Source organism: Culex quinquefasciatus, chromosome 1 (assembly GCF_015732765.1).
Source record: "Culex quinquefasciatus strain JHB chromosome 1, VPISU_Cqui_1.0_pri_paternal, whole genome shotgun sequence".
NCBI classification, from domain to species: Eukaryota; Metazoa; Arthropoda; class Insecta; order Diptera; family Culicidae; genus Culex; species Culex quinquefasciatus.
The window spans coordinates 91793331-91820198 of record NC_051861.1 but is presented as its reverse complement, the minus strand read 5'-3'; the positions used below and the strand labels follow the sequence as shown (position 1 = coordinate 91820198).

Sequence of the window (26868 nt, the reverse complement as noted above, 5' to 3'; positions counted from 1 at the left end):
TCAAAAAATCTTCGCAAAATTCAAAGGATTACAAAATATTAATATGATGTTTGAAATACTACAGGATAAACAAGATCAATAACAGTTCAAGAGCTTATTGTAAGTTGTAAACACATTCATGAAATCAAATCTTGAATTCGTGTTAAAAATGCTACTTAAAATGTCAAGGCACTTGAATTTTAAGACAATCGACAAGATAAACCATGAAGGTCAGTCCTGAATCGCTCTTGACAAATCTATGTCCCAATCACATTAATTTGAAATTCCATCCGCAACAAATTTATAACCCAGATAAGCTTCACAGAAAACAACACTGACTGCCCACAATATTTTACGGCTGAGGGCCACGTTTATCAACGCGCCGTGATCACTGCAATCAAACTTGACATTCAGCCCTTTTTCACAGAACATCATCTCCAATCCGGCCGTCCAAACTGTACTTTTCCAACGTCAACAATGCCACCCCATTCATCTTCTCTGCAATAACGGCCTGAAACGTGCTAAACAAGGCACCTCAATACAGACATTTAATCGCTTCAAAAATGCTACACTAATTAACCCTTCTACTAAGAAAGGCTGAAAAACAACAAAAAGGCACCTTTCCTGCACAAACCTAACCTCACCACTTAGCACCAGCAGCACCACCGATCGGAGTGCGCTGAACTTTACATTACCTTACTTTACATCAGCTCTTCGACAGCTCTTGGCACTTCTCGAAGCCTGGGCCATCATTATGGATAAGCTTCGACAGAGCTCATCACAAGCTTGTTTTGGAGAAGAGAAGAAAAATCATCAAAAAAATCTCAAAAAATTGGTCACATTCTTCTGCAGCGCTGCACCCACGATTTCTAAGCAAACGAGAGAAAACGTCGCACGAAATGTGTGGAGAAAAACATCGCAAGCTCTCGCTCTCTCTCCTGTTGAAGTTATTCCACGTGTGGACCGGTCTGCAGCATCATCATCATCACAGATCGCGGGAGAGAGAGCGCGCGGGCGACCCTACGAAGGTGGTTCAGCTGCGGTAGATCGCATCAGTCTGGTAACGACATCCGACGCGAGTGGACGCGACTTTCCGGGAGTGATTTTGGGACTGTTGAGTGACCCCGCCGAAACGGTGCATAATTAGTGGGCAGTGTGACCAAACTGGTCAATCTTGTGAGATTTTGATTTTCTGAAGAGGAAGAAGCGATTCGAGGAGATCGAGCGAAACTCCCGGAACATTTTGGATTCCTAAAGGATAACGAGGGTGCTAAGCTGATCGTGTTATCTTGTGGAGAATAAAGTGTGCTGCAATGCAGTTGGTGAGTGAATTTACGACTACTTAAGAGATAGCTGGACTGTAATGCATTGGACTCTGTCAATCTTAACATTGGGTTCTGTGCAACTGCTACAGTGATTGATACTATATTACAGGAAGAAATGATGCACTGAAAGTCTCAAAACTAACAGATTACGACAAAAATCAAGTGACTTTAGTTGACGCAAGCAACGAACCCTCATATTTCGTGGACACATCTAACTAACAGAAATAAGAAGTGATAAAACGTTCTGTCGTGATTTCACTATTGATTCTTCACTAAATTATGCATACATGGACTCTAAACTAACACTACGTGATACAAGAGCTATGGGAAACCTTTCAATAGTTCTGAAACTTAAACAATTCGACGAAAGTTGTCAAGCATCCTCAAGCGACGAACCCGCTCTTATTTCTGGCGGACCAACTAACACAATGTGTCTCCGATGAATTAACCTGTCCACCAGATCAAAAAAGTGCATAAAATGCGCACGGCGGAAAATGTCTCAATCGTGCCGACCGGGCCAAAGTGTGTGCCCATTTCAATTTCAATTGCATTACCGGGGCCGGAAAATTATTGTGACTCCAAGAGTCATGTTCTTCGAAGGGCCTCAAATTGGACTCATTTCGTAGCAGCCGTAGAGGGTGGAGAAGGAAGAGCCCTTAGATGTAGAGCTGATGTGCATTCAAGCGTATAATTAAAATAAATTGGAAATGCAAAACTCCCCGCCGAACCCCGCACTGTCAGTTGCATTGAGGAGGCGCTGTGTGTTACGGTTTTAATGGCCTCCCCCTCGTGTTGCTCTGAAAAAACGGGGAAGGGCCTCGCATAGCTCTTCAACCACAGTACACCGACTTGCATCAGCGGAAATCTATGGAAAAACCAAAAATAGTACCACCAGCCAACTACAGAAATGCAAATCAAGTGCCGGTTTCAATTTGTTGGCTGCGGTTCAGGTCTGAGTTGCGGAGTGGCGTTCGTTGCTGCCGCAGTTCCAGCTCGAAGACTTTGAGAAAACCCCGAAAGAGCAAAGATCGAATTGGATGTTATTGAGCAGGAATTGATTGTCTCTCCGAAGCCTGGCTTAATTTTGATTAACATACGGTTAGCCTCTGGTCTTTGCGCGCATATTCATTCAATTTCAATCAAACTGAATGATCTCGGCGTGATGATCACGACCGTTTGTTGTGGTCGTTGGTGCGGTATGGTCCCAGTTGGTGGGGTTCAGGAGCTACTGGTTTGGTTTGTTGGAAAAAAACATGGGTCAGGAAACCGGTCTGCTTTGCACCTGATGCAAAGACAAATATCCTAAGTTAGTTGTTTTAATTTGTTCAATAGTTTCGGAGATTTATGTGTAAAATAATTAAAAATAAAAGAATACACACTTAGATTTTTTACCGAATTTTCAACTACTGAACAGTTCGGTTAACTGAAAATTACCGTATTCATTAAAAACTCACCAAAATTCGGGACAAAATTCCTGAGATTTTTCCAAATCGGGGAACTCCCGTATCCCGGGATTTTTATTGTTGTGCCGGGAATTCGCGAAATTGAAAAATAAAATCAAATTTGGGTCTGGAAATTCAGACTTGGTGGTGGATACAGGTGAACTGTTATATACTTAGTAATCGATAAGAATTTAAAAGCATTAAAATTTGTTTTCGGCATATATCAGCATAAAATTGGATTATTAGGGAAAATTGTTTAAATTTTGGTTTACAGATCCGCAAAATGCTTAGGGCTTCAATAAATTTCAATTTAATTTTATATATTTTCAAAAGACCGGGTATTATATTAACGTATATTCTTGATGTTAAATTTGAAAATAAATTATGTTTAACTATTTTTCATCAAACATCGACATCTGGCGCAAATCAGGAAAAATGTAACGAATTAAGACAGCTGATAAGGCCATTTTTTGCATAATGTTTTGATGTTTTTATTGATTTCAGTTCAAACAGGAACAGAACAGGGAGCGGCCGTGGCTGACTGGTTACGGTGTTCGCTTTGTAAGCGAATGGTTCTGGGTTCGATTCCCATCTGCTCCCAACGAGAAAGTTAAGGACACATGAATTTGAAATGATGAATATGAACGAAAAATCAAAGTCGCTCGAGGTGGGGTTCGATCCTCCGTCCTTTGGATTGGTAAGCAAAAATGCTAACCACTAGGTCATGACGACTTGGTGAACGTGGCCTGGAATTAGGAATACTGTTACAGAGAGCGAGTTGTGGCGCTATAACCACGGCAAATAGTGCATTCGTGGAAATACAATGTCCCATCCCAGAGGGTCCCGGAGTACCAAACAATCTTAGCATGGTGCTTCCAACGAATACAACCAAAAAATCTCGGAGCGTATGGTGGTGTGTCCCCACGCTTTTTCTTCCCCTGTCGATTCGAAATTCTGTTATTGTTCGAACACTCAGTGCTCAAACTCAACCCAATTACGAGTCATCTCTTCGATACGGCTTTACGCAGTAGGCCTGGCCGCTTTAACGCTTGTGATGGTTCAATGCATTTCGATGCAATGGCGCACTACAAATGTTAATAAATGAAAAGAAGAGTGCTAGGCGTCATCTAACCTAAAGCACTCTCCAGGATCCCTTCGGAAGATTGGCTGCGCTAGGGTCTGATTAGATTAGATTAGATTAGATTAGATTTCAGTTCAAACAGGAACAAAACAAAACAATTAGTTAAAATTTCCAAATTTATTGCTCTAAAACCTCCGTTACCTATTGAAACTCTAGTCCCAATTTCCCCCAGTTGGTGACTTGAAGATTGTTTGTAAAATATCTTTTATATAAAACATGAAATTCTAAACATATTTAAATTTTTAAATTGACTCATCATCATTTTGTTTGACTTCAAATCATCGAATATTGGAAGTACCGTAAACTGGGGTCAATCGAGACACATGGGGCGAATTGGGACAGCCATTTTAACCAAGTTGGAGCACAATATTTTGATTTTTCTGGGTGGCTTTGGTTAGAACAGACTCAGACCAACAAAATGTGTACATCCATTTCCAAATTTAAAAGCTTTAAGTGCTCTAAAAACCACTGTCTTTATTGACTGCAGTCCCGATTCACCCCAGATTACGGTACCCAATTGTTCTCAGGTAATCTGAAGATATGTTATTGGAGATAGCGACCAATAACATGCAGATAAATGCATTACTGAGATTTGACTAAATTTGAGTCGTTCAATTCAAATTTGAACTATTCAGAATAAATCGTCGCTGTTGTGCTAACTTGTCACACGTGCATTTTGAACCAAATTAAGTTAAGAACGCCATTTTGTGCAGCTCAAAATGCCTCACCTTTTGACCTTCACTGATCCCCAAAACTTGATTTCAATCCTGAGATATTCAATTAAAACCGAAAAAAAACTCTGTGCATTTTTGACTCTTTTCATATGAAAGAAGTTTCAATCTAGTTGCTACAACTGACCAAAGGTATTTCGGTCAGATCGCGTTTGACACAAGTACGAGCTCGATTACTGTAAACATTTTTAATTATAACAATGAACAGAATGGTCAACCAAACAAAACGTGTTTGTTATTGTTTTCATTGCGTGCTCTCTTTTTTGTTTATTCAAGGTCTAACATTAAAACACGTTTTTCTCGGAACGTCAAATAGCGACGTGCGACAAGTTAGCACGACGGCGTCGATATTGCATAATGTTATTTATGTATTTTTAAATAAATAAAGACTTTTTTAACTTTTTGCAAATTTGAATTCTGGAAAAAACAGACAACAAGTTTTTAGAAAAATAATATGTTCACAAAATCATTGGTCTTTTGCAAATTTTTGATGGAAGCGTTATTGTAATGATAAATCAAGGATTTTGTGATAGTTTTTGCCATTTTTTTATCAAGGCTACAAATTTGAAATTCAGTCTTTTGTCGCAAGTTATGTTGTGATCCGAATTTTTTGCAAGGTGAATTTTTAATTTGTCTTAAAACAAATAAACCTTAATTTATTATATTAATTAACGATTAAGATTCACCCAACTTAACTCAAGATTTACTAATTTTATTACCGAAACATCTAATTTTCCAATAAGTACCCTCACGCCACCAAATCTTCCCACGCGTTTCATGTCAACAGGTGCGTTTGACATTGGTTTTCATACGACGCCAAGAAGTCGTGCTGCTCGCGCGCGGGAAAATTGAATAAAAATTGAAGCAATATTATTTGGAGCACCTTTTGCCGCTGCTCGAAGGCGCGTGGGAACACTTTTCTCCACCAGCGGCCATCATAACAAAGTAACAGCTAAACTATAGCAACAACAACAGCAACAATATTTTGACGGGGGTGGTCGGTGGTGATGCTGGTTTGAAAAATGCTCTTCTTGTACGCGTAAAGTTCATGAAAACACCAGCGAACGTGCGGTCCCATGTTTCGAGATGGTTCGCCTTCTTTGCGCAAGTGGCCCTCCTCATAATCGAGAGCCGAGCGCCGAGGGCTCAAGCCTTACCTGGAAAATAACAAAAACAACTTGGGGACGTTCATAAACAGCGTAAATTATGGTATAGCAATTCTTAACAGGCTCTTTTTCGCGAGGTAAATCTCGAATACATTAATATAATTATTATCATGATAGTTTGGGGAAATCCACGTGATTTAAGAATGACCCTCGCAGAGAAGCCTCTATAACAGGATGGAAGAGCCCGAAGATTGGCGACCAACGATTGCTCCCCCTAAAATGGCATTCAAAGACAAGTTCGTGTGCTCATCGAAAGACGCTCACGATTTTGCTAAGACTTTGACTAAGGGCCTTAAGCTAGCAAGCGACATTGTAAAAGTTACTTAAAGTTTAACCGATAGTGCAAATTGGTTACGTTAAACAAATTTTCAAACTATGATTTTCTATTTTAACAAACTAATTCTAATAGTTGTTGTTACTTTGAGCGAGTGACCCACCCCTGCATTTGACAGATGCTTACCTTCGTATTGTCTTCATTGACCAAAATCAAGATAAATATTGCTAAAGGTAATGCAAACTCCCAAACAATCAAGATGCGCCAATGACAACGCTGGATGCTCCAGAAAGGTTAAACAAAACAGCAAAGTGAATTACTCCCTCATCGATCGTGAACGCGTAAATTCGACGTTCACGACAAAACGCTTTTTATGAAATTGTCTCCAACCTTTCATTCAGACGGTCTGCGAGTTGTCATTTTTTGCTCACCTTCCGACACTTTTTTTTTTGCGCCACATAAACGAGAGATAAATTTGATACCTCCGCCCGGTTTATCTCCTTGTTGTTGTTGGCCAAACGAACGATGCAATAATTTTGAAGTTTCCCCTCGCTATTTTTAAACTTTCGGCAGATTCGAGCGCCGCTGGGAAAGGCGCGCTGTTAAAACCGTACCTCATTTGCAACAGGAACTAGATTTTATTCGCGCAGTGCTCTTTCATTGGCAGCTTTAAATTTCGACGTTTTGCAAAAACGAAAGCAAAAAACAGAGGGAAAAAAAATAATTTGGGGATATTTTGAGGCATGTTTTCTGTGAATTGCAAACAAGTATCAACAAGGTCGTTTAAATGCCAATTATTTACGGAGCACATGCTAGTAGCAATGTTTTGTTTACAATTACAACAAATCAAGCCTAATGCTTAATTTGATGAAATTAGTGATCGTGTTTATGCAGATAGTAAATGTAAAGATAACAGTCTTAAATTAAAGTTAACATGATTTCTGAGTTTTCTCCGTAGTAATTATGAGGTCTCACAAAGCTTCAGTAAGTACGATAGAATACTTTTTTGCGATGATGGGATGTTCTGGATCATCATAGATATTCCAGAAGTGAAGATCCGGACTCCCAAAAGCTCATACTCTTACGACTACTACAGTAACAGGCAAGAGGTCGTCGGATTTTTAATCTGGATCATACTCGCATAGTTGTTGTGATAATGGTAGACATTTTTGTTGGTATGTTGAGATGTCCTTGGTTGTCCAAGAACTCCCTGGAGTTTTTTTTGTGAAATTAAATAAACAGTTTTCTTTTGAACAACAAACAGTTCATTCCGTTCGAAAACGCAAAAACGTCAGACTTCGTACACAAGTCCAATTTACTGTAATGACCATCAAGAACTCTCAGAAAAAGTGATTTATTCTCTGTTTGTCTGAGCCCGCCAAGATTCCATCTCACGTCAACATAAGCCTTGCAGATTGCATCGCGACTTTTCACGATGTGTTGTTTGGCGATGACGGCGATGGCCACTCACATGAGACAAGACAAGACAGCAGCGAGCGGCCCTGGTTCATTAGAAGTACCAGTAGCTGCCGGAGCACTCTACCGCCGTCCCCGCGGTTGACCGCCATCGATGGACCACAACAGCACCAAAACAACAACAACAACAACGTATGAAAATAATTGGACATTGTCCGGGTGTCATCACCCAGTGGAATGCACTCTGGGGGCCACCACCTAAGGCACTTTCTTGGCCGCGGCGGCGACGATGGGTCGCATATTTCATTTAGCACAGGTCTGTCGGAGAGATTCAAAACTTGGCCGCATCTTCGCCGCATCGATGGCATCGCGTTGGCCACTGCTTACCGGCCATTAGCCATCGGGCCGGTTGATCGGGGCCGTCCACACCGAAATGACTGCGGCGTTGCAAAATCACCTTTTTTAAGCGAAAAGTGCAATACCTACGGGGAGTCCGTTGGTGCATCACCACGAGCGCGCGAACCAAACAGTTAAAATGCACTTTGGAGAGTTTCGTGGAAAGTTCAAGAGTTGAAAGAAAGTTTGCGCGCGGTTATGCAAGAGACGTGCCGTACCTCGATGGCGAAAAAACAAAGTTGAACGAGGAAGAGGATAGTAGCAGGTTTTTTATGACTTAATTCAAGGATGGGTTTTTTTAGGACTCGTAACTCCGGATGTATTACTTTTTCGGGATTGGTCTGACCATAAACATATCCGCGTTGTAAAAATAACTTAAATCCACCCAGAGTTTCTTATATGTTTACTAAACAAAGTTAATCAAGCATGACTGGAAATGTCACTTATGGTTTAAATAGTATATGATTAAAAATAGTACCAACTTTATGATGAAACAGAGAAGACGATTATAGGGGATGATGATGTAAAATAAGCTGTCTCACAAAAATAATTTCAAAGTATACCTTTATCTATGATCCAAGCCTTCACAAAATTGTATAATTATTGCTCATATGTTTTGATAGGGTTGCCAGAACTTCAATATATTTAGCTCATTTTGGTATTTTTGAAAACCTTTCTAAAGATGTATAAAATAGCAGCTAAAAACAAATCTTTTAACAATCTTCCAGACATTCGCCAAAAAGGATTACTTTTGAAGTTAGTTTTAAATAATCTTCACAATTTTCGAATGAGACTTATGGGGAGCGTTCTTTTATTACGTAACGCAGTAGGGGGGGAGGGGGGGTCGGAGGCTGTGTTACGCTCCATACAAAATTTTTAAAATTTGTATGGAAATTTTGTTACGAGGGGGGGGGAGGGGGTCTAAAAGTCCGATTTTTCGCGTTACGTAATAAAAGAACGCTCCCTATGGGACCCTAAGGCGGATCAAATGACACCAAACCGGCCAAAATCGGTTCAGCCAATCCCGAGAAAATCGAGTCATCGCTGTCGTGCTATCTTGTCACTCGCGTATTTTGGACCAAATTGAGTTGAGAACGCCATTTCGTGCAGCTCACAATGGCTCACCTTTTGAAGTTCACAGATTCCGAAAAATCGATTTCAATCCTGAGATATTTAATAAGACCAAAAAACTAGTTACACTTTTGTCACAACGTGAAAATAGATGCAAGTACGAAAACTGGCCAAAGAAATTTCAGGTCAGAACGCGTTTGACACAAGTACGAGCTCGACTATCGTAAATATTTGTAATTATAACTCGAGACTACGGCAACCAAATCCAACCAATCTGGGACGCTGCACAGAATGGTCAGCCAAATTAAAGTGTTTGTTATTGTTTACATAGCGTGCTCTTCTTTTTTTTTTTTTTTTGTTTATTCATGATCAAACATTAGAACGCGTTTTTTCCCCAAAACGTCAAAATGCGACGTGCGACAACGTAGCACGACATTTGCTCAGAATTGATTTTGGGTTGATGTGTATACGTGATGTTATAACCTTTTCTAAGTGTGGAAGGCGAAAATGAAAGCAATGGGGTACCCGTCGAGCAGTTTTCGACAGTTCGCTCCATACTAAATACATTGTGGAAAAAAGCAAAAAACTGCTCGACGGCGGGTGCTCCATTTTTTGAAATGTTAACATCATGATTCGAAATCCGGACAGTTAGTAATAAAATGTTTCTGTTTCGGCTGACAAAAGTGCTTGAAATAATTGAAAACTATTTATCAGATGTGATTCAGAATTTAAATGTTGAGAAAATATATGTAATAAATATAATACTTTTCAAAAGTTTCATATTCAAAATAATTTCTGAACATAATTCTTTTTGTTTATTTTTTATAATTTTTGTATTTTTAACACAAAAAAGCTAAATTTTTTTAGAATTTTATGTATCGTCAGTGGGGGTGATATTGGGTCTGGGGGGTGAGATTGGGTCGAAGTATTTTTTTACGGATTTTACCATTTCTCAGGTACTTCTCAATGAAACTAAATTCTGTTAAAAGTATTGTGCAAGGGACACCTTAAGATGACTTTGCTGCAAAAATCTCGTTCTTAGAACAAATCCTGTCATTTTAGCAGCTGTCTAAAGTTGAGGTACGTTTTCGGCCAGAAATTACTTCTCGAAAAATCAACTTTTTAATTTTTTTGTTGGAATTGATCAAAAAGTACTCAAACGTTTGAAAATCTCCATTTCAAACTCGAACAAGAAACACTGTTGGATGACTTGTTTTTACCATATCTTTGCATTTGAGCATCATTTTAGTTTCATTTGACCCAATGTTCCCCCTGACCCAATGTCAGGGGTGAAATTGGGTCAATTTTCAAACGATTGCCATTTAAGGTAGAGTCCATCAAATTACACCATATTTTGGAAAAATGTTAATAAACTATCTAAGAACAATTCTACGATAAAAGATTTTTGATGTTATTTAAATTGTATTTGTTATTAAGAAATTACAGAGGTGTACCGTTTTTTTTAACCAAAGTTATAGTCGGCTTCTTTGAACAATTTTACACTAAGGAGCAATTCCATGTCAAATAGGAAATCGGTTGTACCCGACCCTCTCCGATTTCAATGAAACTTTGTAGACATGTTATCCTAGGCATATATAAGCCATTTTTGTGTATATGGAGCCAGTTACACTCGATAATGACATTTGAGAAGGGCATAAGTGTTTTAAATATTTTTGTATTTCGTAATTTAAATATTTCTGTATCTCGAAGCCGTTGCATCGTATCAAAATGTGGTCAAAGACAAACTTGTAGGAAATTTGATGGGCTTTCCGAAAAAAATACACTGAAACAAAAATACATGCCACTTTTATGAGATTTTTTGACTTTTAAGTTAAATGTGAAGGAAAGCCCACGATTTTTTTTCGTTCAATTTTTTTGTGAAAATAGCCTAAGATGTAACAAAAAGACTCACGAAAAATGCAGGATGGAGCAACTCACCTAAAAAATAACAAAGACATTTACTGAAACTGTTTTTTTGAAAAGTGCTCTAAACGTCAAAATTTTCAAAAACCGAACTCGAGAGTCGATTCTCCAGACAATTTTACATAAAAGTCCCCATATTGACCATGGTCCTAAGTCCAATCCTTGTGAAGTTACAGCGGTTTTAAAAATAAAAACTAACTTAATCCACCTATGTGGTTGGAGCCTTCCTCACAACAATGGCTGTACACAAGTTTCATCTATTTTTTAGATCCGGCTTCCAAAAAGTACATCGATATCACTTAAGTGGCCATATCTCGAGACAGGGTTGCCAGATCTTCAATGTTTTGGACTCGTTGGAAAGGTCTTTTGATAACTTAACCAACGTTGTGTCGGATGATGGACCCGGACATAGTTTACATACATTTAAGTGAGATCCGGCTTCAGAAAAGTACATAAATGTCACTTAAGTGGCCATATCTCGAGACAGGGTTGCCAGATCTTCAATGTTTTAGACTCGTTGGAAAGGTATTTTGATAACCTAACCAACAATGGGTCGGATGGTGGACCCGGACATAGTTTACATACAGTTAAGTGAGATCCCAATATATGTGAAAACACATTTTTATACATAACTTTTGAACTACTTATCGAAACTTCAATCTGTATAAAACTCGATCTATGGGACCCTAAACCAAGTCGAATGCAACAAGTTCGGGTCAAATCGGTTCAGCCAGTGCCGAGAAACATGAGCTAGTTTGTTGGTCACATACATACATACACACACACATACACACACACATACACACACACATACACACACACACATACACACACATATACACACAGACATTTGTTCAGTTTTCGATTCTGAGTCGATATGTATACATGAAGGTGGGTCTACGACGTTTTTATACGAAGTTCATTTTTAGAGCAGGATTATAGCCTTACCTCAGTGAGGAAGGCAAAATGTTGAAAAAATAGGTTTTTTGATGGTTTTTGGCAATTTCTGTATGACAGACTTGATTTTTCAGTCTCAAAAGTATTTTTACCGGAAAGCTCGTCCAATTTCCCATAAGTTTGTCTTTGGCCACATTTAAATTGGATGTATAGGCTTACAGATATAAGCTAATTACATTGCTCATAACTGAAAACATAATATTTTTTCAGTGTAGTATAGTAACCTGGATAGTTAATTAGCTTATATCTGTAAGCCCATACATCCATTTGAAATGTGGTCAAAGACAAACTTATGGGAAATTGGACGAGCTTTCCGGTAAAAATATTTTCGAGACCGAAAAATCAAGTCTAGAAACATAGAAATTGCCAAAAACCATCAAAAAACCTATTTTTTCAACATTTTTATTTTTTAAACCGCTGTATCTTCCCAAGGATTGGACATAGGACAATGGTCAATATGGAGACTTTTATGTAAAATTGTCTGGAAAATCGAGTGGGCTACCGGTTTTTAAAAATTTTGACGTTTAGACCACTTTTCAAAAAAACAGTTTCAGTAAATGATTTTTGTAGTTTTTTAGGTGAGCTGCTCCATCCTGCATTTTTCGTGAGTCTTTTTGTAACATCTTAGGCTATTTTCACAAAAATTTTGAACGAAAAAAAATCGTGGGCTCACTTTCAAATTTGACTTTTTAACTTAAAAATAAAAAAACCTCATAAAAGTGGCGTGTATTTTTGTTTCAGTGTATTTTTTTCGGAAAGCCCGTCAAATTTCCAACAAGTTTGTGTTTGACCACATTTTGATACGATGCAACGGCTTTGAGATACAAAAATATTTAAAACACTTACGCCCTTCTCAAATGTCATTATCAAGTGTAACTGGCACCGTATACACAAAAATGGCTAGGATAACATGTCTACAAAGTTTCATTGAAATCGGAGAGGGTCAAGAAAAAAGTACCTAAAAAATTCCTGTTTTGGGCTGGAATTGCTCTAAGAACAGTTTATATTAGTTCTTAAATTAATAGTTTTGAGTGCTTTCGAAACATAATTCTGAAATATCTTCTGGTTTTGGCATTTTCAATAGAACTGCTTTTATAGTAAACTTGAAAATGTTTGATTCATGCAGCAAAATTAGTTTTGGTGGCAGCAAATTATGATATTTTTATGAAAAGATTAATTTCTAATTAATTTTGATCAAATTTGGAACTTTTCATTTGTTGTATCTTAAATTTGTATACATTACATTTATAGTTGATAAACTTATGGTCAATTTGACGTAATCATTTCATATTTATTATTTTTGGTAAAACATATTTATAATGTTGGATATGGATTGCAAAAAAAAGAAGTATGAACAATTTTCAGATTTATGTATTGTTAAAAATCTTTTGTTACTATACATTCAATGGAACTATTCCATAGTTTCGACTCCAGTGGAATTAGCTGATCCTTGAAATAACTTCCTTAAAAAGAATGAAGCATCTCCAGCACACTTCAGAGTTTATCTCAACGTTTTGCAACCCTTCATCCAAAAGTACAAAATCTACAAATCGGGCCAACTTCTGCTCGTAAAACCGCCACCCAAGTACTTGTGAAAATGTATGATTAACATTTTTGGTCATCTTTTTGCTCTCTGTCAAGCCTTAATCTCTTCATTTAAGCTTCTTTTTGCTTGTGCAGCGCAAAAGCTCATGCTCTTTTGAAGGGGTGGCGCCCTCGTTTTATCACCGCAAAAAAAAAACCTTCTTGAAGAAGTAACCATCACTTGTAGTTGTTGTCCAACTCAAGCGCCATCATCAAGGGCACTCGAGACAAGATCTGGAGTAAGTGATTAGTCTTGTCGCGTTTTTGCGCTCGCGTTTTTTTTTCTTTCGTCGAGGCGTTTAAGCCCTGAGGGGCTCTATGGGCACGTGGCCAGCGGTCTGTGGGTGAGGCCTTTGCGCCGACTAATTGCGCGCAGTTTGGTAACTCACTCACAATTGACCGAGGCGACGACTTCTTCAAACTCTGCGTCGAAGAAAGAAGTGCGTGCCAGTGTGGTCGCGCTAGTTGCATAATTCCACAATTAGGTTCAGCCCCACAAGATGCTCTTGAATTTACGCGCAGGGATCAGCTGAGGACCTCAAACACTTCACGGTGTCATGTTGGGTAAGCCGCGTCGATTGGAAGTGTCTTCATCTGATGTTGGTTCCCATGAAGATTTACCGCTTTGGAAACCGGTAAACTCGGCGGCCACTGGATAATGTGCCACTTCATCCGGTAGTCGAAACCATTTAGCCGCGATGGCATGCCAAGGGAAACTCCAAATTAGCATCCGAATGAGCGCGATCATTTGAATGTGAATAAAATAAATCTAAGTACTAAATACCTTTGGACAGGGAGACAACGCGCTCGGCTGTCCCACACTGGTCACGACTCATTCCAGTGCCAGGGGTACCAACAACGGCTTGGGATTTCTTGTTCGGGTCTTGTTTTCAGGACGGAAGTGCATGCAGGTCCCGTTTTCGTTGTCGTCCCCTCTAACGCTATATCGGCAGGGTGACAACATATTTCCTTTCATCAATTTGAGAATGAACATGGCATACTGCCAACGAGTTGCTTCTTTGTCAGTGATGGATCAGCTGGAGATGTTTAATTAATCAAAAATGAGTAGAGAGAGCCCATCAACGTTGATCCCTTTAATAACTCTGCAGTAATGGTCAATACCGGCGCCCTCCCAATAGGCCTGTAGTTCAACAAAAGGGAGGATTGTAAGTCCAATACTTGAATTTGCAGATTCATAAAACACCAAGTTTGTCTTCAAAGTTCAAACTATTCAGTTTTGAATCAATTATTATCACAAAATTGTGCTTCCGTTTGGTACTCTTAAATAAGTCAACTTCTCAAAACAAATGACCACCCTGGAGGCATCCAACATCCAGGTTCGTCGCTTGTAAACGTGTAAGGGTAAGTCACGCGACGGGGCATTCCCAAAGGAGGCATCTCTCTAGATTTGGAAGGCCGTACCACCTAACATGGAATCGCCCCCGTGACTGAACAACCCCAAACAAGAAGTCCCATGTGGAGTGTCTCGTGACGCTGATGATGTACGTGATCTTGAAGGAGAAAGTTTTCGGGGCCTGTTTCGGGCTGGACCAAGACATCATCTTCACAGGTTCGTTGTGGTACTGGTTTTTGATCGTCGCGGCATCGTATAACTAAATACATGAGCTTCCCCCACCCAACCAGAAGACGGCGACAACGGGTTACAAATATTTAAAATATCGATTTCGTAAAGGCCGTTCGTTGGAGGGGTGAGGACGGTCTACGATGTGGGAATTACAACCCAGAAGAGGGGCCCGGGCTTGATGGTGATGACACACGGAAGAAAGATGCCGTAATCGCACAGATGCTTTCCTCAGTTGGAACGTCTGTTGGTCGGTGTCGTCGTCATCGTCGGTGTTGTTATCAAGTACTAACAAAAGCGAACGAATGACGTTCAAACATACACCGTACTGGTACGTGATATGTTGTCAACGTTGGAAGAAGGAAGCAGAGGAGATTAGAAAATCATAAAATCACTAATGTGATTTGTCCGGAAAGCTATTATGCAACAAGAGGCTAAGAGATGAACCTCAGGTATTGCCAATGGGAGATAGTCTTAACATTGGATCTGGAAATTACAAGAACAACAATGACATACTTTTAAGCTAACTTTCAAAGAATTGTACCTGATCTTCATAAAGCAATTAGCTCAGCTTTAACGCCAAATTGATTCAGCCAACTATACGTATCAAACGCCATTGCAGTTATAATGTCACACATAATAGACCCAGTAATGAGTATATCATTTCTCAATCTGATTCGCCTCATGATGGATCCCTTGCAATATCTATACCAAACCGTTTTGTGAAACATTTGTACACCACGCGGAGCGTTATTCACTACAAAAAAGCCCACAACAAGCACACGCGGTGGCACGTCTGAGGCGCATCAAATCGGTAATTTCCACTGCCACAGTTCACATCGAATCGGGTTGAAGCTTTTTTTTCTGCCGCCACCACGAGAGCATCTTTTGACACACGCCGACCGCGGCAACCATAATCTTCATATTCACAATTAATTATCCAATTATGTGTTGTATTGTTGTTGATCTGCTCAACGGATACCGCCAAGCCGCAGACTGGCTGGCTTGTTGCCTCCGTCATAGGTGATCCTCAATAGATTTTGTCTTTTGTCTCTGAAGGGAAGTGATGTACCCTTAAAGAAATAGATTTTGGACTAAAGTTAGCAGAAATGAAAAAAGGGACTTGCATGCTAAAATTTTGCATAAAATAAAATGAAAAAACTAACTTAATCCACCTATGTGGTTGATGCCTTCCTCACTTTTTACCAAAAATGGGTATATGAGTGGTTTCATCATTTTTTTAGATCCAGAAAAAAGAACACAATGTATAACTTATGTGGTCATAACTCGAGACAGGGTTGCCAGATCTTCAATGTTTTGGACTCATTGGAAAGGCCTTTCAATTACCTAACCAACGATGGGTCGGATGATCGATCCGGACATAGTTTACATACATTTAAGTGAGATCCGGCTTCAAAAAAGTACATAAATATCACTTAAGTGGTCATAACTCGAGACAGGGTTGCCAGATTTTCAATGTCTTGGACTCATTAGAAAGGCTTTTCAATTACCTAAACAACAATGGGTCGGATGATGGATCCAGATATTGTTTACATACATTTAAATGAGATCCGGCTTCAAAAAAGTACATCAATATCACTTAAGTGGTCATGACTCGAGACAGGGTTGCCAGATCTTGAATGTTTTGGACTCATTGGAAAGGCCTTTCAATTACCTAATCAACGATGGGTCGGATGATGGATCCGGACATCGTTTACATGCATATAATTGAGATCGGGATATTTGTGAAAACACATTTTTATGCATAACTTTTGAACTACTTATCGAAACTTCAAACAATTTAATAGCGATGTATGGGACCCTAAACCACCCAAGTAACATTTTTTGTTGCGGATCCTTAAATGCAACTATTTCGTAACACCCAAAATGTGCAACCACAACATAGTTAGAACACTCGTGGTGCCTTAAAAAGCGCACGAAAATTTTGTGTTGGCAACATTTAGCCGCTTGTTTCAACTTTGTTACGACGAAGTTCCAGAAACAATTTGTTTGTCTAAATATGTCGGTAAAGTAGTTTGTTGTGTTGTCATGATGTTGCCATTATGTTGTCGTTTAATTTGCGTGAAACAAAAATAAAACTTTTTTAACAAAAAAATTTAAGTGCTCCTGTCGAGATTCTAGACTGGTACCTTCAGATCTTCACACCTTGCCTCTACCACTGAACCATGGTTGAATTGATGAAAGGTGAAATGGTTGGGCTCAACTGTATCTAAGGATTTTTGATTTCAATATTACTCTTGGCACACAAATCGGGCTAAGTCACATGTTGCAACAATAGGAACGTGGCGTTACATCGTGCTGCCACCTGGTTTTTTGAGGTGCAAGAGTGGAAAAGTGCTGAGTCATCGTCTAAAAATAGACGGGGTCCTATCTCACCCAGCAAAATTAAGTCGATAAAGTAGTCGGTTTTGATGAGAAAAAGTGGAAAACGTGGTCTAAAAATAGCGACGCCATCCCCCTATGGAACCAATAAGTTTTCAATATGTTTCGATTACAAAATGAAATGCATTGTTGCAAAGTTGTTTTCAATTCGAAACGTTTGCAACATTGCAACGTATTGTTGCTAAAATGTCAATTTAATGTTTCTACAGCAAAACAAAACAAAACCTGGACTTAGTCAAATTTATCATGTTGCCAAATGCTACTTGGGCAAGTCGAATGCAACTGGTTCGATCAAAATCGGTTCAGCCAGTGCTGAGAAAACTCACTGAGAATTTTGGTCACATACATACATACACACACACATACACACACACATACACACACACAGACATTTGTTCAGTTGTCGATTCTGAGTAGATATGTATACATGAAGGTGGGTCTAGGAGCTTTTAATAGAAAGTTCATTTTTAGAGCAGGATTATAGCCTTACCTCAGTGAGGAAGGCAAAAAGATGCAACTACTTCGTAATTACTAGGTCAAATTACCTTTCTCTTAGGCCTTTTCTCAAAAATAGTTTAGCCAAGACTTGTCAGTTATGATTGTTTTTGTAGCTGGTTCTATGTTTTAAACGGTAGACCTTTATGCAATTGTAAAACTACTGTTATCGTAGACTGGCAAAGTTAAATACTCTTTGGATGAATTTTAAACATAGACATTGAAAATTTGACGCCGTATACTTTAAAATGCTTGCTCATGTGGGTCGAATCAGAACAGTGTTTCTAACCATGTTTTGGCACAATAATGTGACTTTTTATAGGTTCCAGTTCGAACCGACAACATCAGTATGTCCTTTTAAAAATACGAAAAATCAGGTGGAATCGGTTATATTCCTAATTATCGAATCCTAGGTAACTTGGACTTAGACAATCATCACATCACATGGTGAAATCCAGTCTGCAATCCGCTAAAATCGCTAAATACAATATTTTAATTAATTGGGTCCTAAAATGAAGCTTAGATTGCTGATATTATTGTTTACAGCGATAAAACTTATTTTTCTGAGTACAATGACCCTTTGTACGACCACAAAGAGTTTAAAATGGATTTTTAAATCAATTTTAAAAAATTAATCTCGCGGTCCTTCTTGACAGAAAAGCTCCTACTTGACAGCTCGTTCTAAGGGGACCATAGTTAATCCATCGAAAAAATGTTGTCTTGTCAAAAAAAATTTTGCATTAAAATGAAAAAAAGTGATCAGAAATGGTTTTTAATCGTGTTTTTTAACGTTGTACATAAAAATTGACATAGGGCTTTAGTACCCAATTGGACATTCCAGGTCAACTGGGTACACTTTTGGACTCGACCTTCACCGATTTGGACCAAACTTGGAGTGAACGTTCATCTATCGATAGTTAACAGAAATCCGAAGTTTGGTGCTGATTTGACCATCCCTCTATTTTGGCACCGCCCTCTTTTTTGATGATTTTCTTAAAAAACTTTTTTTTTTCTTTTAATAACTTAACTTTGCAACTATTTGAGCAAACTATCTTTCTACAGGTTGCATTTGATAGAAAATTGTTCAAGGAATTCAATAAAAATAAAATTTCAACCCTTAAATGCCTCCTAATATTATGAGTTATAAAGGTTCAATAATGAAAGGGTAGTTTTCTCTTAATTGATTACGCCAAAGTGTTAAGTTTGACTGTCCAAAACGTTCTGATTTTATTGTAATCGAAAAGTCCCCCAGAGCCTCACACATGAGATACTGAGGTTTTGCTTATTGAGCATTAATCGAGCAACTTGCTTTAATCGCGGCGAGGTAAACGAATTTATGCTTTGTTCGCAGTTTGGATAACTGTTGTCGGCTGTGCTGATGATGTTGGTGGTGTCGATCAATTATACGGAAAGCAATTTCCGTAACATATGTTTTGACGTTTTAAGTATTAAAATTCAGTTTTGACCAATTGCTTATATTTTTATTATTTATCTTTCATCACCATCGTGTTTCCCGGACAATTTTACATAAAAATCAGTGTAAACCTCAAACTAAAAGGAAGCAATTGGCGAGATACAGCGATTTTACTGAAAAAAGTTTGCGCAGCACTGTGTTCATGAATTCAAATCCAAAATAAGTTTCTCACATATAAAAACCGAACTATGCGAGATTCATCCCTTTTTGTTGGAAAGTACACCATGTACTTCCGAGTGCTGCGTAAAATCAAACTTTTTTCAGTAAAATCGCTGTATGCTGCCAGTAGTTCATTTAGTTTAAGGTCTACATTGATTATTACGTAAAATTGTCCGGGGAACACGATGGTGATAAAATAAAACAAATTAAAATATAAGGAATTGGTCAAAACTGAATTTTAATACTTAAATCGTCAAACTATAGTATTAGTGGGCATTTAAGGGTTAAAATTCTATTTTTATCAAATTCCTTGGACAATTTTCTATAAAATGCAACCTTTAGAAGGACTTTTTCTCAAATAGTTGCAAAGTAATGATTAAAAGAAAAAAAAAGAGTATTTTAGAAAATCGGTGCCAAAAATAGAGGGATGGTTCAATCAGGACCAAACTTCGGATTTCTGTTAACTATCGATAGATGAACGTTCCTTCCAAGTTTGGTACAAATCGGTGAAGGTCGAGTCCAAAAGTGTACCCAGTTGACCTGGAATGACCCTTATACAGATGAATCAGGTCGATAAAACAAAACTTTTCACGTATAAATCTCCGATGGAGTATCTCGGTTTATTAAACTGTAGTCTCGATTCTCCACACTTGATGATACTCCACCAACCCTTTAAAACAAATTGTTGACAAAATTTGAGCTTTTCTTTTTCAGTAGCAGTTCATAAGTAATAAATCCATTTTAACTCATATTTTAGATTTAATTTGATTTGATTAGTTAACCAACAGGGCCACAAGGATGACCTACGTAGCGGTGGCATTCAAGTATTTGCTATAAAATTGAGCTTTTCAATTTTTGTTTTCATTACAAAAGCTGAAAAGTACAATCCAGTCCTTATAGAACCCATTGGAGAGCTGAATACGTTTAAATATCATCTTGATTTGAACGGTGAGTTGATCACATTACTAAATTGACCGTTTAAATTAAAATCAGATCCGACCGATCGAATGATGTTTTTTTCGGAATTGCAAATAATGTTGTATACAACTCTTTGCAAAACTTGATGTTATCATCACTCGTCGTTTTTATCCAACTCGGTAAACCATGTCAGATAAATGTACGACTCGTGCTGAAAATATCTTCGTTTGGCAAATTCTTATAACTTTTTGTAGAATATACCGAATTGGATCCATCCAGTTGCAAAAGATCCAGATTTGTCTATATTTTCAACTGATGGGGGCAAATATGGCATGGACAAATAATTTACCGGAGATGTTCCGGATTCCGTTGGGATACCTTGGCCCTCCTTCAACTTTTTTACATAACAATGCCGGAAATGATACAAAACTTTATCCTAATATCTTGCAAAAACAAATTACATGATCAAAACCTTCGAGGCACCGGAACAGGTTCCATCCGGAAAAGGTACACTGAGCTGATGTCGATTGGTGACCAATAGGGAACGGCTCCGGTGCCCCGAAAGATTTAACCATCAAATTTTTTGGTTGGTTGATGTATTAGGATGTTACCTTCAAGTTTTGTATCATTTCAGGCAATGTTTTGTGGAAAGGTTTTTGTTATATTGATCAAAAACTTATAGAGGAGGGCCGAGGAACCCCAAGAAATCCCCAAAAATAGTCGAGAAAAGCGAGCTATTGACTCCAAAACATATCCAATGAAATTTTGTTATCATTAGCTAAAACAAATTTACTATTATTTTTTTTAATATAAACTGTGACTATAATTCAAATAAATAAAGTCTGACACTGCTGAGTAGATACATAAAAAAATAATTTTACTGTTTTTCACACCTGACCACCGCAACAACGGCGACCACAACAATAGCAACAACAACAACCCCAGCACACAAAGACCAGCAGAAGAGGTTGTAATTTTGCGATCATTTTCTTCGCGGCGGCGCGTGCCATTTTTTTTCTCGCAAAGCTTTTCATCTCTGAAAGCCCTCTCCTTTGCTACAGAAGAAAGAAGATCGTGTCCAAAGCAGAGACGCGTGTTTGCAGTCCATTGGAGCACCTGTGTGAGTGTGTTTTTGCAAAAAAACATTTTTGCAAAGTATTACATGATTACAAAACTGTGCTCTAAATGGTGAAGATGACTTAGTGAAATGAGACCTTTCCCTTTGGCAAAAAGTTAAAATGTAACCTAAACGTTAATTTTATCTCATTGGGTTTTCTAACTATCTACATTTTTTGTCAAACATAGAAGTATCACATCTGTGGAAGTATCATTACTTATAATTAACTTTAACAAAAATTGCATAACTTCTATCTGTGAAAAGTGTTAAAACTCGAAAGAATGTGAATACAAAGAGACGAGTTGTTCCTTTTAATTCCGCTATATATTTTAATATCTTGACAGATACGTATTTCGTCTACTACTTGCAGACTTCATCAGTGTTCTGTTCTCGACTGAAGGTTCATCGCTGGTGTATCCATATTTGTAGTTACTGTAGGTACTACCTCCTCGTTCTTCTTTTGTGCCTGTATAGGTAACAGCTTAAACAGCCACGTTGAGCCGTTACCTGAATCCTTGTTGAGTAAACGTTTGTTGCCTGCCTTGAAGATTTCCAAACTTTCAGCGACAGCCAGCTTCGATGGGTTAGTGATGTGTCTTAAGATGACCGCGTCGCTAGCTGTGATGTTATGTTTTCCTCGATGATGTGTTCGGTTACTGCTGACTTGAAATGGGGGACAAATCCTTTCCGTTTTTCCTCCATGGCAATTTTGACATATGTGTGTATATGCTCATCCAACCTGGTTTGCAGCAATCTCTTAGTTTGTCCAATGTAGCTCATATCACAGTGGCCGCAGGATACCTCGTAGATGCCGGGTTTGCCTAAAGTCGGTATGGGGTCTTTCGTTGAACCTAAGATGGATTCCAACTGGCTGTTTCTACTGCTGAACACTAAATCGATGCCAAATTTAGCCAGTTTTGTCGTAATGGGCGTGTTATCCTGTAGTCGAATTCTACTGCTGCTCTTCGTAGTGGCTCTGCTGATGGCGTAAGGGTTGTGAGTGAAGTTCTGTGCAGTTTTCTTTCCTTCTTATCGATGATTGCTTGGATAGTTGTTCTGCTGTAACCGTTGATTTCCGCTGTTTCAAATATGTACTCCAATTCTTTCTGTTTTCCTGCTTCGCTGAGGGTAAAGTTGTCATCCTATGTATAAAATAATGATATGCTGCCATCTTATGTTGGAATGAATGGTTTGACGTGGCTGGGATTGTTCTTCTGGTGTTTGTTGGCTTCCTGTAGATCTCGAAAGAAAACGAAGATGGGCAACCTGGTTCTCTTAGGATCAGGATGTCTAAGAAAGGTAACTTTCCTTCGACTTCCATTTCGTAAGTGAACTTGATGCTCCTGCGTGCACTGTTTATGGTGTCCAGTACCGTTGTTAGTGAGTCCCTTTTGATGATGCAGAAGATGTCATCTACGTATCTCCACCAACGTTCTGGTAGTAGGTTTTGGTTTGTAGTTCGTGTTCCAAAGCTGCCATATAAACATCGCTCATGAACGGTGACAGTGGGTTACCCATCGATGCTCCCATCCTCTGTTGGTAGATGCAATCCCTGAACTGGAAGTAGCTCTGTTCCATGCATAATTTGACGAATGTTATATACTGGATCGTTTTTTGTCTCCATGGTTCTCCCTCGTATTGTGATTGCAGCCAATCCCGTAGAGTTCCTATTGCGTTTTTACTGGTATGCTTGGGAACAGTGCTGTTACGTCGAAGGAAACCATTATTTCATCCTCAGCTATCGGTCCCGACTCTAAGAGCTCCTTTGTGAACACCTGCGAACTGATGATCGAACGGCTCGGGAAGGGTTTCGGCATACTCTTGAATTCCTCGACAAGCCACTTTGCGATCCGACTGGTTGGGGCATCCACTGCTGAAATGATTTCTCGCATCTCGTTGCCTGGTTTATGCACTTTAGGTAGTGCTTTAATCCTTGGTAGAGTTGGGTTCAGTACTCTCAACGATTTTGCAGTTTTCCCAACCGATTTCAAAGGCCTGCACATTCTTTGATGGTGTTCTCTACTTTTTTGACCATATCGATTAGCGTGTATCCTCGTTGTAGTGAATATTTTTCCCTGTTTCCGAGTTTCTCAAGAAGTTCCTTGTCGTATTCGTCCCGGTCCATGATTACTACTCGGTTTCCCTTGTCCGCTTTTAGGTAGTACACGGGTTTCTCCTTGAGTTCCTTCACTACTCGTACTTCGGCGTTGTCCTGGTGTTTTGTTGTTGCTTCTCGTATTAATTTGGATACCGTCATCCTGACGCTGTTGATTTGTGCTGGAAGGAGCGGGGAGGTTTTGTCTGTTTTCATCGATGCTGTTAGCATTGATAACAGTTTCGATGTCGATAACAATGTTTTCCAGGTTTGGTTTTGATGATACCGCGTACTTAAGACCTTTGTTGAGTAAAGTTAACTGTTCTTCTGAAAAAGTTTCAGAAGAACGATTAACAACGAACTCTTCTAAGGGTTTAACTACTGGTTTCATTGTAGGGGCAATGTGGGAAATCAGTTGTCGAAATTTGTTGTCCAGTATCTTGCGTTTCCTTTCTGATTCGCACTTCTCGGCTACCTTAACCTTCGTCAAAAAGGCTTCGAATTCGATGGGGAATTCTTTGGCTAGTTTCAGATGGAGTGAATAGCATTCGAGAGTTTTGATACTCAGTCTACCGTAGAGTTTTTGATGCTCTCTTTGACAAGCTCTAACTCCACCCTCCGGATGATTTTGCTGTCCGTATGACCCTTCGTCCTAATCTTGTGGCTAGTTGGTGTAACTCGGTGTTCGACGCATTTTTCAAGAAGGCGATGTCTTTGTGGATACCTGCGATGATTTTCTTCAGTCCGATGAACTTGTTGTGCTCCGAAGGCTTAGTTGCCATGGTAATTGTGGTTTGGTTGAGCGTTTTAGCAGAATGCATTACTGTGAATACAAAGAGACGAGTTGTTCCTTTTAATTCCGCTATATATTTTAATATCTTGACAGATACGTATTTCGTCTACTACTTGCAGACTTCATCCGTGTTCTGTTCTCGACTGAAGGTTCATCGCTGGTGTATCCATATTTGTAGTTACTGTAGGTACTACCTCCTCGTTCTTCTTTTGTGCCTGTATAGGTAACAGCTTAAACAGCCACGTTGAGCCGTTACCTGAATCCTTGTTGAGTAAACGTTTGTTGCCTGCCTTGAAGATTTCCAAACTTTCAGCGACAGCCAGCTTCGATGGGTTAGTGATCCCGAGCCGTTCGATCATCAGTTCGCAGGTGTTCACAAAGGAGCTCTTAGAGTCGGGACCGATAGCTGAGGATGAAATAATGGTTTCCTTCGACGTAACAGCACTGTTCCCAAGCATACCAGTAAAAAACGCAATAGGAACTCTACGGGATTGGCTGCAATCACAATACGAGGAGAACCATGGAGACAAAAAACGATCCAGTATATAACATTCGTCAAATTATGCATGGAACAGAGCTACTTCCAGTTCAGGGATTGCATCTACCAACAGAGGATGGGAGCATCGATGGGTAACCCACTGTCACCGTTCATGAGCGATGTTTATATGGCAGCTTTGGAACACGAACTACAAACCAAAAACCTACTACCAGAACGTTGGTGGAGATACGTAGATGACATCTTCTGCATCATCAAAAGGGACTCACTAACAACGGTACTGGACACCATAAACAGTGCACGCAGGAGCATCAAGTTCACTTACGAAATGGAAGTCGAAGGAAAGTTACCTTTCTTAGACATCCTGATCCTAAGAGAACCAGGTTGCCCATCTTCGTTTTCTTTCGAGATCTACAGGAAGCCAACAAACACCAGAAGAACAATCCCAGCCACGTCAAACCATTCATTCCAACATAAGATGGCAGCATATCATTATTTTATACATAGGATGACAACTTTACCCCTCAGCGAAGCAGGAAAACAGAAAGAATTGGAGTACATATTTGAAACAGCGGAAATCAACGGTTACAGCAGAACAACTATCAAGCAATCATCGATAAGAAGGAAAGAAAACTGCACAGAACTTCACTCACAACCCTTACGCCATCAGCAGAGCCACTACGAAGAGCAGCAGTAGAATTCGACTACAGGATAACACGCCCATTACGACAAAAACTGGCTAAATTTGGCATCGATTTAGTGTTCAGCAGTAGAAACAGCCAGTTGGAATCCATCTTAGGTTCAACGAAAGACCCCATACCGACTTTAGGCAAACCCGGCATCTACGAGGTATCCTGCGGCCACTGTGATATGAGCTACATTGGACAAACTAAGAGATTGCTGCAAACCAGGTTGGATGAGCATATACACACATATGTCAAAATTGCCATGGAGGAAAAACAGAAAGGATTTGTCCCCCATTTCAAGTCAGCAGTAACCGAACACATCATCGAGGAAAAACATAACATCACAGCTAGCGACGCGGTCATCTTAAGACACATCACTAACCCATCGAAGCTGGCTGTCGCTGAAAGTTTGGAAATCTTCAAGGCAGGCAACAAAAGTTTACTCAACAAGGATTCAGGTAACGGCTCAACGTGGCTGTTTAAGCTGTTACCTATACAGGCACAAAAGAAGAACGAGGAGGTAGTACCTACAGTAACTACAAATATGGATACACCAGCGATGAACCTTCAGTCGAGAACAGAACACTGATGAAGTCTGCAAGTAGTAGACGAAATACGTATCTGTCAAGATATTAAAATATATAGCGGAATTAAAAGGAACAACTCGTCTCTTTGTATTCACAGTAATGCATTCTGCTAAAACGCTCAACCAAACCACAACTCGAAAGAATGTTCGTTCAACTCATAATACAAACATCTCTTTTCAAAGAATCCAAATGCTTCCCAGGTCATCGAACCCCTCCTCAATTAGCGTAGCTAATCCCTCAAACAGAAAAAAATAATCATCGTTTGCCCATTCTCCGGGACCCATAATTGATCATAACTCGTCGTGTTTGGGTGTTTAATCCAGATCTGGTTGTGTTCGACCTTCAACGCCCGTTTCACATTCTTTTCACCTTCTTCGGCCAAAGAACCACAACAAGTGAAAGCGCGCTTAGCCAAAAAGTGCCGCTAGTCGCGTGACTCTCAAATAACTCCGGGAACCGGTCAGTTCGGCGCTACTTTTTTTTTTCTTCGAAACATTCTTCTTCGTGTAAGGTAGAAGATGAAAAAAAGGGAAAAAACGATCAAAATCCATCGAAAGTGAGAACAAAATAGAGTGACTGTTGACTTATTCGACCAAGCACCTATTTTGAGCCTATTGTACCCAAAATTGTACCTTATTTTCAGCATGTTGTCCTAACA

The 26868-nt window shown here is 39.2% G+C and overlaps 1 protein-coding gene across 2 annotated transcripts in view; it reads left to right on the top strand.

The window, feature by feature from the left end:
* The first annotated feature begins 1046 nt into the window (after positions 1 to 1046).
* The window catches only part of LOC6040435 (transcription factor SPT20 homolog), a 70597-nt gene continuing 44775 nt past the window's right edge, over positions 1047 to 26868 (top strand). For both annotated transcript variants that reach the window (XM_038248077.1, XM_038248075.1), the window contains exon 1: positions 1047 to 1301. In XM_038248077.1, the coding sequence (XP_038104005.1) occupies positions 1293 to 1301 (9 nt within the window). In that variant the 5' untranslated portion in view covers positions 1047 to 1292. The remainder of the gene's footprint in view (positions 1302 to 26868) is intronic.